Consider the following 15,480-nt stretch of genomic DNA (forward strand, 5'->3'; position numbering starts at 1 on the left):
TGCTTACTAACAAACACATTCATCAGTCACAGCCTGATACTCATTTGTAGGCTCAGTTATTGCCTGCAACCTGTATTATTAGCATGCATTAGACCAAGCACAGCACCAAGTGTCAAGTCCTCAGACAAGGAGGCTGCAGCAGTAACAAGGCTGGCACTAACCCACTCAGGATCCCAGGGATCTCACAAAGGGACAGAAAGGGAGGTTGCAGACAAGGTAGTCCACATACGCTCAGAGCAGAGGTCTATGCAGGGGAAAAAACCAAACCAAAACAGAGCAACATCCCTATCTCTAGTCTCCATCCTTGGAGCTATTCAAAAGCCATCTGGACGTGGTCCTGAGAGACCAGCTTTGGGTGGCCCTGCTTGAGCAGGGGAACTGGACCAGATGGACTCCAGAGGTCCCCTTCCAACATCAACCATTCTGTGATCTCTTTCTTTTGAGCACAGCACTCTGGAGAGCACTTGGAAAACACCAGGATCCTGGTGTTTACCAACCATGCTGTCAAGATAGGCTCCAATGGCCCTGACGTTTTGTAGGGACCTTGGTGAGCCTGCAGTCTTCACTTCAGCACTCGTGTAGGCTCCTGGGTAAGGTACTCCAGTGAGGAAAGGCACCAGAAACACAGGCGGGACAGGGCTAGTTGGAGCCAAGCAGGAGACAGGTGATGCTTCCACATAACTTAACTGCCAGCTCCATGAGCAAACCCAACCCAGCCTCAGTACCTACAGCCTCTTCCAAACATTACCATCAAGGGAAATTTGGAAAAGTGCTTCAGGTAGTACTTGGGTGTCAGACGGCACTGAGCTGAGGCTACACAAACCAGGCCCAGCCTTCAAGGAACTGCCCAGAGACCGCTACTGTCCTCCCAGTAAGGCAAACCATAATCCAGCATGCATAACTAAGAACAGCCACTCACTTGTAAGAGAGCACATAATCTTTGATACTCTTTTATTCTCAGCACTGACAGCCCATAGGAGCATGGCAGGTCTGAGGATCTTTATTTCACAGTTATCAATGGCTAGAGGGATGAGTTACATACTGTAGCATCCATAGGTAGGCAGCAAATCAAAGTAACAACGTAGTACTCACTTTGGGTTTAATGACAGGATGTGAGACTGCACAGTTGTGTTCAAGGTACCGAGGCAGCTCCAAAGGCTGGCAGTGAAAACAAGATACTAAACCTGGAAAAAACCAATTGGCCCAACTAGGGCTTCAGAAAAAAAAATAAATTTATTATCACATTGATGCCAGGGAAAAAAAAGAGTTCAAACAGCAGCAAGTAAGAATATCCCCAAAGGGGAATCAATAACGTGGGCATGGACAGAACAGATAGGAAAGGGAGAAGCTCAGGGCTAGTTATAACCACAGCTGGACCAGATCACAACATATTTCACTACATGGAGCAACATGCCCTACACTTTTTGTGGTGTGTTAAATTAGTCTGTCTTCATCCCTTCCCAGCCAGCTCACAGTCCAGCAGTTAGTTACAGCACTGTGTGCAAATACAGTTAGTGAGAGTAGTCCACAACTCTCCATGCCTTGTAATGGACTAGTGTAACTCATCACAGGCTTGGAAAGTGTAAGCCACACAAAGCACACAAGAACAAAGACAGGTGGAAGCTTTCACCAACCACACAGCATTGCTTGGTGCCCTGCTTATGCAGCAGTCCCAGACAAGCCTACTGAAATTGTGTCTCTGAATACACTGACCCTACCCTACAGAGGGCCACATGGTAGCGAACCACAGCGCTCCTCAGGCTGACCTGGACTCAGCTGGCACGTTGAAAACAAAAAGAGAGACACTGGAAGTACTGTAAGGTCTTGGACACTCCACAGAGAATTAATATGGCCTGTAGTTCCAGTAACTGGAGAAAACAGATATCTGGAAAGCAAGAAGAAAAGAAGGTAAGTTCCTGTATCCCTTGGGCCATAGAAGAAAGAGCATATAATATGTGTGTGAAGATTGAGCTGTACAGCATTAAACACTCCACCACTGCACTGCACAAGGGCAGATTTGCTGCTATTGTCACTGAAGAGGCTTGGAGCACAAAGTTACTTGCTCAAGGCGGCAGCCAGGTGCAGAGCTGGAACTGAATGCTGGTCTACTGCAATCTATTTCGCTGAAGTCTCCATACCTCTTCTCCAGTACCCTGGCATTTCCTCACATCCAGCTCGTGACTGAGAGCACAAAAGTGTCTACCTGCTCCTCTCCATCAGGTCACTAGTTCAGCAAAGACTTCTGCCACACTACTACACTTATCCCAGATGGCTGTCTGCTAGGCAGTGCAGCCAGCTCCCTTGCTCCAAAACATTGACTCATCCCTTGTTTTCAGTTTATACGTAAGTTGTACAGAATAACACCACATCAGATTTTTAGGAGATCTGATGTCCTCTCAAAATCCAGAGTTAAAAACAAAGGCCCTTCTCTAAGGCCATTACCTTATCCTTCAGTTGCTGGCAAAGCTGCAGTGAAACTGTGAAGAAGACAAGGGCATCATTTAACCATGGTACAACACATTCCACTTTATGGACATGGCTGACTTCATACCGCTGGTTGCCAAACTCACTGGAGTGGGGGAAAAAAAAAAGAGCACAGCTTCACACACAACAGCACAGAATACAAAACTCAACTGTCCTCCATTCTCACAGAAGAGATCATTATGATTTCTATTGCATTTAAAACAGCACCTAGTAAAGTTATACAATGCAAACTCTTAGTCTACCTCTGATTAGCTTCAGAGTTAAGCTAAATCTAATAGGTAGAAACTTCACCACTTTTCAGAGAGGCGCAAAGGCGGGACATGCAGATGGCAATGCCAATAACCTAATGTTCATTTTGGCTGACAACTCTCATCTCTAGACAAACTCATGGCACTGCATGGGTGGGCTGTATCCTGAAAAGTCACATCTTTGGGCCTTTATGACCAAGTCATTAAAGAAACACTATTATGGGCACCTGTGCATTCACAGCCACAGTTAAGTGGCTCAGTCCAGCTTCTCCACTTAACAGATGCTACAATCAAAATGTGTACAGCCATTTGGATCTCATCCTCAGCATACACCTACACCTGTTACACAGCCCTTGTAGTGACTGTACTTACAACATGGCTCCAGGGTTGTGTAAAATGGATCCTCCAGCAGGCTTGAAGTTCTAGAGGAGAAAGAAAAAGCCATTAGGATTTTGACACAGTAAACAAACTACTTAGAAGGAGGATGTTTAAGGTTTGCACTTTTAATAGCCTGACATCAAGAAATGCCTATCCTGTATCTGCCTGAATACTCCATTCATATGGAATCTATGTCATTTGATCCCTTCCTGCTCCTTCATGAAAAAAATTCTACACAGCAGCTCAGTCCAACTTGGCTCCAAATTTTAGCACCACAAAAATAAGATGAGGATATCAGGAAGAAAAACAAAAAATAGATTTTAGGAAAAATATCCTTGTGGAAGGACTGCATTTCATAAAGTATAAGAGTTTAATTCTGTTTTCAAAGGATATCAAGCTGACCTGAATGCAACAGGAGAAGCAGAAACATATCCATCAAAACTCCATCTAGAAAACCCAAGATAGCTACTTTGATGTAAACTGGATTAATACAATTATGCCCTTCCAAAATTACGCAAAATTATCAAACTATATTGTATGATAAAGCATTACTTGGCAAAAATAGTTAATGGCTTTCTCGAGAGCACTGGTATTTTCTTCTGTGCTATGTGGCCATGCCCCAAATTAGATTTAGAGCCAGTGTTCTGTCTGCAGCAGACTAAACACAGACACTTAACACCAGCTACGGTCATTTCTGCATTATCTTATGCATATAACATTGCACTACATAGTAGTGTGATCTCCTCCTCACAGTGCAAGGCAGGGAGAGGTAAATAAACAAGGCTCAAGAGATAGCAGGCGTCACCTTGGTTGTGCTGGGCTGCAGCACATGGAGTTGGTAGACAGTCAGGCACAGCTTATTCAGGTTAATATAGAAATTCACAAGGATGTCTGGAGGCAGAGCAGGGGTGAACATTTTCTGGTGAGAAAATAAGTAGTTTCTTTGTCAGTGGAAGGACCATTATTTCTAATGGTGGCAAATCACTACATTTTTCTAAGCCATACATTTTTCTAAGCCATACATTTTTCTAAGCCATACATTTTTCTAAGCAATTACCCCATAGCGAGAGGGACATTAGAAAAGAAACAAAGACTGAGCAGCTTGCAGGCAATGGTTCTTCCTCTTGCTGCACTTGATCAAATGGTGCATTGCACGATGGTGACAAAAGAGGATGGAGCAGTGTTCACAAGGGCAAATCATCCCTGGACAAGATTCCTGGGCAGAGAACAGAACTTACCCTCTGAGAACCAGAGTCTTTATGCCCAAGTCATCTGCTTTCCCACAGGAAGATACAGAGCACCCCAAAACGCTCAGGGTTTGCACCTACTTCAGCTCTCTCTTTCGGCCTCAGGAGACACTTCAGAAATCCACTTCCACCAGGATGTAGCACAATATCCTAACTGTTGCATGCTGCCAGACTGTATGGAGATCTAGACCACCACATACTTACAGTGAGACCACTGGAGGCAATCTCTGGTAGAGTCAAAGTGGCTGGAGTGGTAAGCCGATTTCGGGCTCTTGAGAGCTGTAACATCACAGCATCCATAAGCTACAAGATAACGTACAGTACGCTGCTGAGTGGCAATCCCTGGACAGCTCTGGATAGTGTGCTGCAGCATCCTACAGCCTTTTGCAGGTGTTACAACACTCCAACCCCCACCACCCCTCCCTCACCCTTCCAGGGATTCAGGGACTTACTGGGAAGGGGTGGCTCCCACATAAATGCAGTTTAACTGTTACCACCATCATAGACACTTGTGAGACAGGCCAGGAGTTTTTATTACCAGAGACTGAAGAGAGAACAGCTATTCATTAGAGGAGTAAGAAGAGAACATGAGATCAATTACTGATGCCCCAGAAGTATTGACAAACTCATCATCAGCTCTGCTGAAGAGCAGGCATTAGGGAAAACAACAAGCTGTTTTCTAGTTGTCCCCATTCCCACATCACAGGTACAACAGCTGGTGAATGAGACCCCCTGTTCATAACTATCTATGAGCTAGGGCACTAGAGAAAAGAACCAGCTCATTGAGTCCAATCCTGCCAGAAACCACAGTTCAGAGGCTCTATGCGGGCAGACTTCCTTTTCCAGAAAAAACTGGGAAGCAACATATGTCTGTTATAGAGCCCATGACTGCTAAGATGAAGGCATTTTCTATTATGACTAATTTCTCCCCCCTACTTCCACCTGAAAGTAAAAAGGAAATAGTTTCATTACCTAGCTTCTTCCTATTAGCAGCCCTTGCCAATGTGGAGACTTAAAAGGTTTAGCTTTCTCATGTTCAATATTGTGATGGATTCTAATGAGTAAGTTGAAACAATAGTGGCTTCAGAGAGCGTTTCCAAGCAGAGGGCTGGGCTTTACTGTCATGCAGCAGCTGGTCTGTATCAGACTGCATCAACTACTGCTTGCAAGTGAGAAGTCACTTTCAAATCGTCAGTAAATCATGACTACTAACTGTAATCTCTTGTTTGCTGATGACTGCCTCATTTCTTCTCTTGCCAAAAGCACTGACAGGGAAGAGCATGAGCTGAGTAACCACATCAACCAAAAAAGATCAAGGGAGATGCTCCCAGAACATCACTGCTGTGCAACAGGGCACCGACTGCTCGGATTACCATTCACCATGATGTACCACCCTGTTACTGATGCTAAACTGGTATAGATTCATATCAAATATGAGGTCACATGGATACTCCTTGACACAGGTACATACGGTTACAACTGGAGAATCCATTTCCAGTAAGAGACTCAAGGCTGTAATGTGCATTAACTGTGTTTAAAACAACAAACGGAGGGAAGAAAAATGCATTTTCCTACCTAAATAGAGAGGGCTTTCTCCTCACCTTGAGAACTTCCGAGCCTGTTTTGAACTGGTAGTTTACGTCTCTGTTCATAAGCAGGTAAATGGCTTGGTTAACATGGTTTCTAGCATCCTGGATCTGCAAAGGTACAAATGCAACTCTATTAAAGAAACACTCTCTATAATACACACTAGGAAGTAGAGGTTTCCCTGATTATCTCATTGGCCCTAAGAAAATGGTGACTTCTCAAATGTTAAGGCCATTTCTCTCTGAGTACCAGACACTCGCTAACACAAATCTACCATTGCTGCCCAGATGCATTATTGGGTTCTTCACTCAAGGACTGGAGATGCAGAACAGTCTGATAGCTACAACCTGGATTGTCAATAAAAATATTGCTGCTGCCCTGAAGGAAGAGTGACATCAGGCACTCTCATGCTGGGAGGGCGCTGATCATGACTGTTCAGGTAGGAATCCTCACTGTTGATGGTATACGGCAGTCAGGTCTACAACATGAATAATGATTTCTTCCTTAGGAACTATTAGAACTAAAACCAATGATATAAATTACATCAATAGCAGCAGTGAGCAGCAAACATTGATTCCTAATATAGTGTCTCTGGCAATTTTCCAGAGTCCTTCTAAACTATAATTGTTGGGGTTGACAGTTATCTCCAGCATCAAGAAGCTGCCATTGTGCTGCTTGTGTGGAACTTGACCAGACTCAGGACACAGCTGGCTTGTCTCAGGCAAGACCGCTTGCAGCCAGGAGACAATTATCAAAGCGAGGTCAATAGGTGTATCCCAGTGTTTTCATGGGAGCAAGGACAAAGCAGAGGAAGAAGAAAATGGCCCTCAGAGAAAGTGACTTGTGTTCAGTTCCAGGCAGCAGCAGGAAAATTGTAAAAAAGCAAAGGGGTAAATCAGAGGGTGCAATAAACAGAAAAGGTAAGCAGGGAAGCCTGTATGAGAGGTGGCTGCTGGGAGATGGATAACACAGCTTGGGATATTTGTAGTTCAATACATCTACACTGCTCCCCAGCAATCCCAAATCCCAGCTCAGCCTTGTAGAGGCCTCCCTGGCATAGATCTGGACACTGGTTCCTTCTCATCCGGAGCTCAGGGATCACAGAATAGCCCTGCTCTTAGAAAACACAAGGCACTGGAGGCTACAGAGAGAAGAGAGATATGATAAAGTCCACTGTCAGACTGCAGAGAGATTCTGCAGGTACTTGGGCTATGGCATCTCCAAACATCACCACTTCCAGCCTTTACATCTCCCAGATGCTTTCAAGCAAGCTAAGTTACCCTGGCAGTGTTACCCAATCCCACAATGCCAATCCCGTTATTATGAGGACTTGCTTCATTCCTATTCCCCCTTGATTTTGCTCTGTTTTCTAATCAAGTTCTTTGAAACTTGCGTGCCTGCACTTGTGTTCCTCAAAAATGTCCCTATAGTACAATTTCTTACCGATGACTTTACTTTGCATAGAGAAACAAAACTCCAGCTGGCACCACTCACTAAGGGAAGAAACTCACAATACCTTGAGATACTCATTTTTAATTCAGACAGGACAAAGATCTCCACATAATCACTGTAAATGCTTCTGCACAGGGTCCTTTAGGCACTCACATTCCACATCTGAACATTAGAACACAAATCTCTTGCAAGTAAATAAAGGTGTTTTCCATAAAAGCTGGTAAAAGCCTATCAACCAGGCAGCAGTAGAAAACAGCCACAAAATAGGATGCACCGCTGAGTGTTAACACAAAAACTTTCTTGCCTTGTTGCGAGGCATAAACAAACTCAGTCAAGTTTGGCGTTAACATCTCAAGTACACAATTTTCTAGATTTCTACAAAGTTACTGGGTAGAGCTTTCACTCCGCTGCCAAAGCGGCCATTGGAAACTGCACTCAATACCAAATGCGCTGATCACCTAGAAAAAGCTGAGCCATGACATAGTGAAGCACATGGAATACATCTTTCTCCAACCTACTCAGCTATGACAAAGTAACTGTGAGAAACTATGTCTTCAAGATCAGGCACTAGATCAGGTCCTGAAACCAGGTATTTCAGAGCAAAATGTTGGGAAAGAGACTGAATGTTCCGGACAGCCAAATCCCTTTTAACTCCTTAACGGAGGGAACTTGGCTATGCTACAAGAGCACAATGTGATGGGATTTGTTCAGCATAAAGAAATGCTTCCATAAGAGAATGAAAGCAAGCTACAAAAAGCCTCTGAAGTTGCTCTTTGCCCTGCTAGCCTGGGTTTTACAAGCAGACACAAGGCCAGTACTGCACAGGCACCCTAGGCACTTCTTTTAAAGGATTATGACTGCTATGCAGACAGCCTTCAGCTCGCTGGTGTTTCAGGAACAAGCAGAATCCACCTCTCTCTCCTAACACCATAACTGCATTTAACTGCATCTGTTTCCTCCTTTAGCTTTTACCAGTGGAGCTAATGTGGGATGGACATAACCTTCTCTCTCAGAAAGCGAGTGGCTACAGCTACTGCTTGGAGGGCGCAGATGCTACAGAGGGGTAGGCATCTAAAGTACCTGCTGCAATTTCCACTGCTTGTCTTCCCGAAATGCGAAGTGCAGGAGCTGATTATTTCTGGGCATTTTCAGATTAACGTCCTTGAAGAAGGAAACAAACACATGAGAGCAAGCAGAACACGGAGACTGCCAGTCCCACTCCATTCTGTCTCCCAGACCATCTCGGCAAGCTGCTTTCAGCAGTCCTGGCGTGGCCAGAACTTCAGTCCTCCTACAGGAACGTGTTAATACAAAGGATAAATTGAAAGGCATTTAGTGAATTGAGATCCAGGCAAGACACATGACCTCATCTCAGAAGTCCCCCAGGGAAATTTGATCTTGCACAACAAAGGCATTAAAGGCAAGGAATCCCCATGAAAATCGACTCCACCACTCACCGCAGAGAGTGGCGGGGGCGGGTGTTAGATGCTGGATGTTGACAAATTTTAACAGTTGCTGAAACATTAAGGATTTAAGGCCTACTAAGGAAGACTGATGAAGAATACTTATTGATCACTGATAAAGCATAATAAGGATGACCTCTCCCTTGAGGTCATCAAAGTGCAATAAGGATGACTCCCACCCCTTGATGGTAGTACAAAGCAAGAAGCAGCAGCACGGCTAGTACTCACAGCTTGACACAGGGCATCTCCCTGCAGCGTCAACACACCTTTCACCTGGTCTGTGCTGGAATGAGAAGAAAGAGCTGGGCAACACAAGTCACAGGAGGCAAGAGACACCTACTGAAACTGCCAACCCAACACCATCCCTCCCTGTATCATGAAGCTAGCCCAGTTTCCTTCCTTCCAGGGGTCAGCTGGGGGATGCAGATGAACACACACTTTCAAGTCCTCCGCTCTTGGCCTGCAGCCAGCTGCTGTCATATTCTTCAGGAGCCACCTCACCCTAACTGCCCTGACTAAAATGTTACTTTCATTTCTGATCCCATGCTTATTTCATGTATTACTTATCAACAATTTGGTTGCTGTTACAAACAGCTCTAGCAGGCACAAACACAAGATATTAGATTAATTACTGACATTGGAATGCTAGGTGGTTTATATGGGAGTTGAAAGCTACACACGCACCCACACCCCACCCTGTCCGTCCCCCCCCCGCTCAAGAAAAAAAACCTAAACAAACAAAAAACCCCCACCCCCCAAACCCTTTAAAAGGTTCTGCAAGATGGCTCACACCAACAGTGGGGGAAGACTGAAGCACCTAGGCCTTCAAGAACTCAGTTTAGCCATACCTTACATTTTAATACACTAGGCAGAGACTCTTTAGATCAACGCTTTTTAAGACCCACCTTGCAACAACAATGAATGAAAACCAGAATCAACTTCAACACTTTAAGATCTGAAGAATGCAACCTTCAAGCCCAACACAGAATCATTGCACCGTTCTATACAATGCTCACCATGCTGTTACTAAGGTCTACTACTTTGCAACAAGCTTGCGATCTCTGCCAGAGTGCAGCTATTCAGACCAAGGCCTATGCTGGAGATCAAAAAATGGACAGCTATTTCAGAACTGCACTTCAATAGCACCTTCTGCACAGGTCTCAGTTTGCTCTGTGTAAAGTCGATTTTTCATTGCTATTTTGGCGAGACTAGGACAAAGGTTAAAATTTTCCCACAGTTAGAGTCAGAAACTGAGCCAAGAGCAGAATTCAGGACTTGTAACTGCAACTCCCTGTGCCCAGAATCAGAAAAATGCCCCTTGGCAAAACTGCGGACAGCAGCACACTGATGCAACACACCAGCAAGTGGTTGGGAATCAACGACTATATTATCGGTATCAGTAGGGAACAGCACAAGTCTGGCTAAGGCAGCCCCTGGAACATGGCTACAGCCCATTATGTTAACCTGCCATGAGAGTTTGTCTGTTTGTTTTCCTCACGGCCAAATCTCCGGTTAAAGAAAACCCCTTCACCCTGGGGGTGCTGTAGAGACTTTGCCGCAGACGCTCGAGGAACAGCGACCTTGGCTACAGAGGGAAGCCCCCGGCACAAACACAGGCACTGCCGGCAGCCCCCACCGGCGCGGCCCGGCAGAGCAGCAGCCGCCCACTGACCGCCACGACCACTTACCCCGATGTGCTCAGCACAAAGTTCTCCTGCTTGACAGCTCCTCCTGAGCCGCTGGCGGGCAGGGTGAACCGCTGAGAGGCCTCCTGCCCAGGAGAGGACACAGTGAGTGCTGGAGCGTCCACTTGGTCCCAGCCCATCACAAGCCAGGAACAAAGACAAGGCAAGAGCAGAAACGCAGACTTCAGGAAGTGGCTGAACGTGGAGCGGTCACCTTGAAAGCCTCCCACAACCCGCCTAGCAGAGGACATGGATTTTCCTTCACCCTGCTGCAGGAGAGACGCAGCCCAGGAGAAGGCTCAGTGTGCGCAGCTCATGGCAAAAGGCGTTGGAAATCCCACGCTCCAGCTCCGCGCCCCAGAGCCGGGCAAGGCGGCCAGTGCCCAGCTGGCCAGGGTCGCCAAGCCGTCTGCAGCAGGAGCGACGCTCTGCACAGCCCAGCCCTGCATATCCTTGGGTGCCCTGGCATTGCCTCTTTCTCAGCGTGCTCTCGCTTCCCCGGGCTGCACAGCGCAAGTGCCGCTGGTCCTTTACCCATGTGGGAAGTCTGGAGTGAAAAATCAGCCCTCCTGACTGGTTACACTGGCTGGAGACTGTCCTTTAATCACACTTCACCCTTAAAACTATAACAAATTCTTCAAAACAGATACTATTTATACAGATACCGCAGGTTAGTCACCTGCTTCTGAGCCACGTCCTGGCTCAGCACTACGGCACTCCTACCTCCATGTTTTTGCCCCTGCTCTTGCATCACCCACTAACCCCCACCGAAACCTCAGAGCGCTAAGGGGCTGGGCCTGTTGAAAACTAACCTAGCAGGAGAGCAGTGAACTCTCGTGCACACAATCCCCTTTGGCCAGTTCACCACATGGCTGCCTGGAAAGAGCTGAACCCGGCAGCCCACGCTCAGGCTGGCGAAAGGTGCTGCAGGCCTGCTTCAGCTGAACACTTCATGCCTCGGAGAAGGGCAGGTACCAGCAGAAAAGTGGGTATATCGAGGGAAGGATGGTTTTGAATGAGGAGAGTGCATGCTACTAATTACTGCACAAGTAGTAGCTTGTCAGCTAAAGGCTATGGTGCTCGTTTCCACCATCACGTGACAGAGTTACAGGCAGATATAGATTCTCTGTTCCAGAAAATATTCACATCTCGGGCAAATGCCTGCAGACAGGTGTGGCTGCCTCCACATGCCATTTCAAAGCAGCTCTCTCAGCAAAGAGGGTCAAGAACAGAGCAATCTAAGGGACATCAGCTTTACTGTGAGTCCTCGAGACCAGAGGGCAAGCAAACACTTGGGACAGCACTGGACATGCATGATGGACCTTTCTGTGCACCCTCTACCAAGAATTTTTTCCTCCAGGGGAAATCTACCACCATTCCTCACGTGGGAGAGCAAACAAACCCACAGCACAGAAAACAGATGAAGCAAATTAACCTTACCTTCAAAATATCCTGCAGCTGTTTCAAAACAGCATGGACCTCTTCTTGTAAAAGCCATTTAAATTCTTCTTCCTACGTTGTGGAAAGATAGCAGTAGAATCATTAGAAGTCAAACACTAGAAATAAATCTGTCAGGCACATATGAAAATTATCTAAGTTCTAAGTATACTGCTATGTCCATGCTGTTTAAATCACATGCTAGTAGGAGAAGAAAAAGACTTCTTCCCAATTTCTTGAAAGGCCTTACTCTCCACTTCTCCGCCCCAGCCAAATGAATTTCCTCATTCTTGTTTTGACTTTGTTTAACAAAGCAGCATTCATACAAGTCACTGTATCAATAATCAGAGAATTAGGAAAGAACAGGCAGCACGGGATGTGAATTTCGGAGCAAAGGACAGATCCTGCTGCTTCAAATTCTGGGGCATCTTTTTAAGCTGCTGGGGTGGGCTGACCTTGGCTGGCTGGCTGCCAGACACCCACCCAGCCTCTCCCACTACCCTCCTCAACAGGATCGGGGGAGGAAACAAGATGAAAAGCTTGTGGGTGGAGATAAAGACAGGGAGATCCCTTACCATTTACCATCGCGGGCAAAACAGACTCAACTTGTGGACAAATTTGTTGCCAATTAGATGGTGAGAAACAAAAACAAAACCTAAAATCCTCCCCCCCCCCCCCAGTGGCATTTTATGAAGCAACAGCAGCCTAAAAACAAAGCTAAACTGAAAAGTGGGTGGGGGGAAAGAAAGGCTGAGGACCCCCAGTCACTTGGGCAAATTCAGTAACAAGCAAGTTCAGATCTGACGACACACCGCCTCAGGCCTCAATCAGTTGTCTGCTACAGAGAAGCCTGTACAAAGCAGATCCTCAAACTACAGCCAAGCATTTCTGTCAAATCACAAGACCCCAAGCAGAGGATCATCAGAGAAGTGGGGACAGAAGCAAGCAAGGGACAAAGCAGAGATTGACACTTGCTACCTTGTAAGAAAGGAGACATTTTCCATAATGGAAGTACTGGAAGGGAATGAATTGAGCACGTTACCCACAGAAAAATTGGAAAGGTGTGGTCAACTCAGAAATTTATGCCTGTGGTTTCTCTGCTAGACAGTTCTTGATCACCGTGAGAAACACAAAATAACTACTCGCTGATGTGTCATCGCCTTATGCAACAGTTATCTCAACAAAGAGTAGGACAAGGACAGTTTTGTTTCAACAAACATTCACCCAATGCAGGTACACACAGCAAACCTAGATAGGAGTCTGTTATCTGTACCAGTGTGGGTACAGGACCACTAACTTTCACCATTTAATTCTGTTTTGGGTTTCTGGGCATCATACCGACGTACTGGATTCCTTGCTCTTTTGTTCTCTGTAACACTCGCTCCCCTCCAGGTTCCCAAAGGAACAGAAATCACGTAGGTACAGCAGATGCCTTTAGTGCCTCCACCACCCCACTGTTCCCACGCAGACGTTTCTACTTCAAATCATCATTGGTGTCTTTCATCCCCCTAGTGACAGCAAAAGATCTCCCCCCACCCTGTATTAATTTCACACTAAGACAAGTGCGTTCACCATGTCTGTGCACTACGCATCTGTATTTTTGAGGAATGCTAGTCATATCACTCCAAATCGCACGACCTTTAGAAAAATGTGGTTTCCACACATGGCTCTCCACCTTGCCTGGATGCATCTCTAAAATTCCCCCCCCGGATAGGAAGTTTTCCCTGCTTCTCGCAGCTCACGTGCCCGGAGATGTCTGCAGCGTCAGCTGGTCTACGTCCTTCCCACCTTTACCAAGTCAACAAGGCTGCTTTGACGTGCCCGCCTGCCATTTGCTAGGTCTGCTCTTCCATCAAGCAGCGTGTTGGACCGACTATGAAAAACTCAAGGTCACCTAACCCATTTCACTGTTTACCGTAAGCAGGACCGCCGCCGGCGCTGACCTGCCTCCGGCCTCACCGCCGACAGCCTCACCTCGGGGGGGGGGGGAACGCCGAAGCGGAGGCCGTTGAAGCAGCGCAAGGCGGGGGGCTGGGGGACAACCTCGGCCTGCTGGGCGGCCGCGGGCAGCACGGCAACGGAGCCCGGGGCCCGCCCCGAAGGCTGCCCCGGCCAGCACGGCCGGGCACCGCCCCGCGGGGCCCGCCGCCGCGGCTGCCCCACGACCCACGGAGCGGTGACCGGGCGGCCCTCGCTGGGCGCCTCAGCCCGGGCGCGGGGAGCCAGGAACGGCCTGCGCCGCCGCCCAGGTGCCAGCCTCGGGGGGTGCGGCTCCCCGCCCAGGCCCGGCCGGCCGGCACAGGGCGCCGCGGGGATCCCGGCCGGGCCGCGGCCGGGCCGCCGCCGCTCGCCGAGCTAGCCCACGGCAACGGCGGGCCCCTCCGCCCGACTCGCCCTCGTCCCGACTCACCAGCACCGCCCGCTCCGCCGCGCTCGCCATCGCCGCCGCCGCCATCCCGCCACCCGCCGCCGGCACCGCCCCTCCGCGGCTGCCTCGGCCGCCCCAATTGGCTTACGGGCCCCGCCCTCAGCCCGCCGTCACCGCCCCGCGCCGGCACGGCCTCTGCCCGGCAACGCGGCCGAGTCAGCGTCTGATTGGGCAACAACCGCCCCTCCCTTCGCGATCGAGGCGTGGCGAGGGCGGTGCCGGAAAGGCGGGAGCTGGCGGCGGGCGGGAGCTGGCGGCGGGCGGTGCGGGGAGAGGGGGGCCGCGGAGAGAGCGCTCGGTGTCGGCTGGGGGCTCGAGCACTGCCCGGGCCTCGTTCAAACACCCCCGCGTCGCACAGCCGCTGCTGGCGGTCACGGTAGTACCGCAGTATCGATTTCCTTTGATCTGCCGTTTTGATTCACAGCCGTAGCTGACCGCATACCGGTTCAGATAAAACCGAGCAACAGGTAAGAATGCTCAAGAATGGGTAAAGAGGTGGAAGCCTCATCAGTTTCTTCTCAAAATTTTGAAATCGAAATCAACGCATCCTGGTATTGAAGTCTTTGCAGTGAAGGCGGTGGGTTCCTTTTCACACTGGATGTACTGCGGGTGGGAGCAAACAGCATCATCTTCTTCACCGTGTCAGCAGGGTGCATTATTCATGCACAGAGCAGGTAAAGCTTCCGATACTGGCAGTTTTTGCTGTGAGCACAACTCTGACTGGGTGGCCTTGCTCCATCACTTTCTGCATTGCTTTTAGTCAGTGCTAAAACTGAGTTTTTCCTTAATTTGGCACCTGTGATTCATCTTAACTAAAGCCCACCATTAATCAGTACATAAACATCTACTGCTATTCGACAGCAAACACTGCCTAGATCATCAAAAAGCAATATTCTAGAGCTTGCAGACACTTCAGTTAAGGGATCTCATCTTGGAAAACCCCACTCACTGTTGAGTTAGTGCTCAAAAAACACCAGACGCTAGAAGGGATACTCCAGACAGAGCACTTGGGCCACCAGGCTCCAACACTTAGACAACACAAGAAGTCACTGACACCAGAAAGTTCCTGCA

At 48.0% G+C, this 15,480-nt stretch overlaps 1 protein-coding gene across 3 annotated transcripts; it reads right to left on the reverse strand.

Annotated features, from left to right (window-relative positions):
• Window positions 1-934: 934 nt before the first annotated feature.
• ROGDI (rogdi atypical leucine zipper) lies at window positions 935-14,527 on the reverse strand. Of its 3 annotated transcripts, XR_011329262.1 has the most exons (12): window positions 14,392-14,526; window positions 11,985-12,056; window positions 10,548-10,630; window positions 9,088-9,142; window positions 8,477-8,557; window positions 5,959-6,054; window positions 4,562-4,660; window positions 3,916-4,029; window positions 3,105-3,154; window positions 2,443-2,569; window positions 1,767-1,885; window positions 935-1,213 (listed from the first exon to the last, which is right to left on the reverse strand). XR_011329262.1 is itself a non-coding variant. In XM_069809484.1 (11 exons), exons 1-11 carry the CDS (start codon window positions 14,434-14,436, stop codon window positions 1,844-1,846), a joined length of 864 nt encoding a protein of 287 aa, XP_069665585.1. In that variant the 5' UTR covers window positions 14,437-14,526; the 3' UTR covers window positions 935-1,843. The 3 variants fall into 3 exon arrangements, 2 of the variants coding, with proteins under 2 accessions (XP_069665585.1, XP_069665586.1); XM_069809484.1 differs by having other exon boundaries at window positions 935-1,885; XM_069809485.1 differs by lacking the exon at window positions 3,916-4,029 and having other exon boundaries at window positions 935-1,885; window positions 14,392-14,527.
• Window positions 14,528-15,480: the final 953 nt, after the last annotated feature.

Source organism: Haliaeetus albicilla, chromosome 22 (genome assembly GCF_947461875.1).
Source record: "Haliaeetus albicilla chromosome 22, bHalAlb1.1, whole genome shotgun sequence".
In the NCBI taxonomy this organism is placed as follows: domain Eukaryota; kingdom Metazoa; phylum Chordata; class Aves; order Accipitriformes; family Accipitridae; genus Haliaeetus; species Haliaeetus albicilla.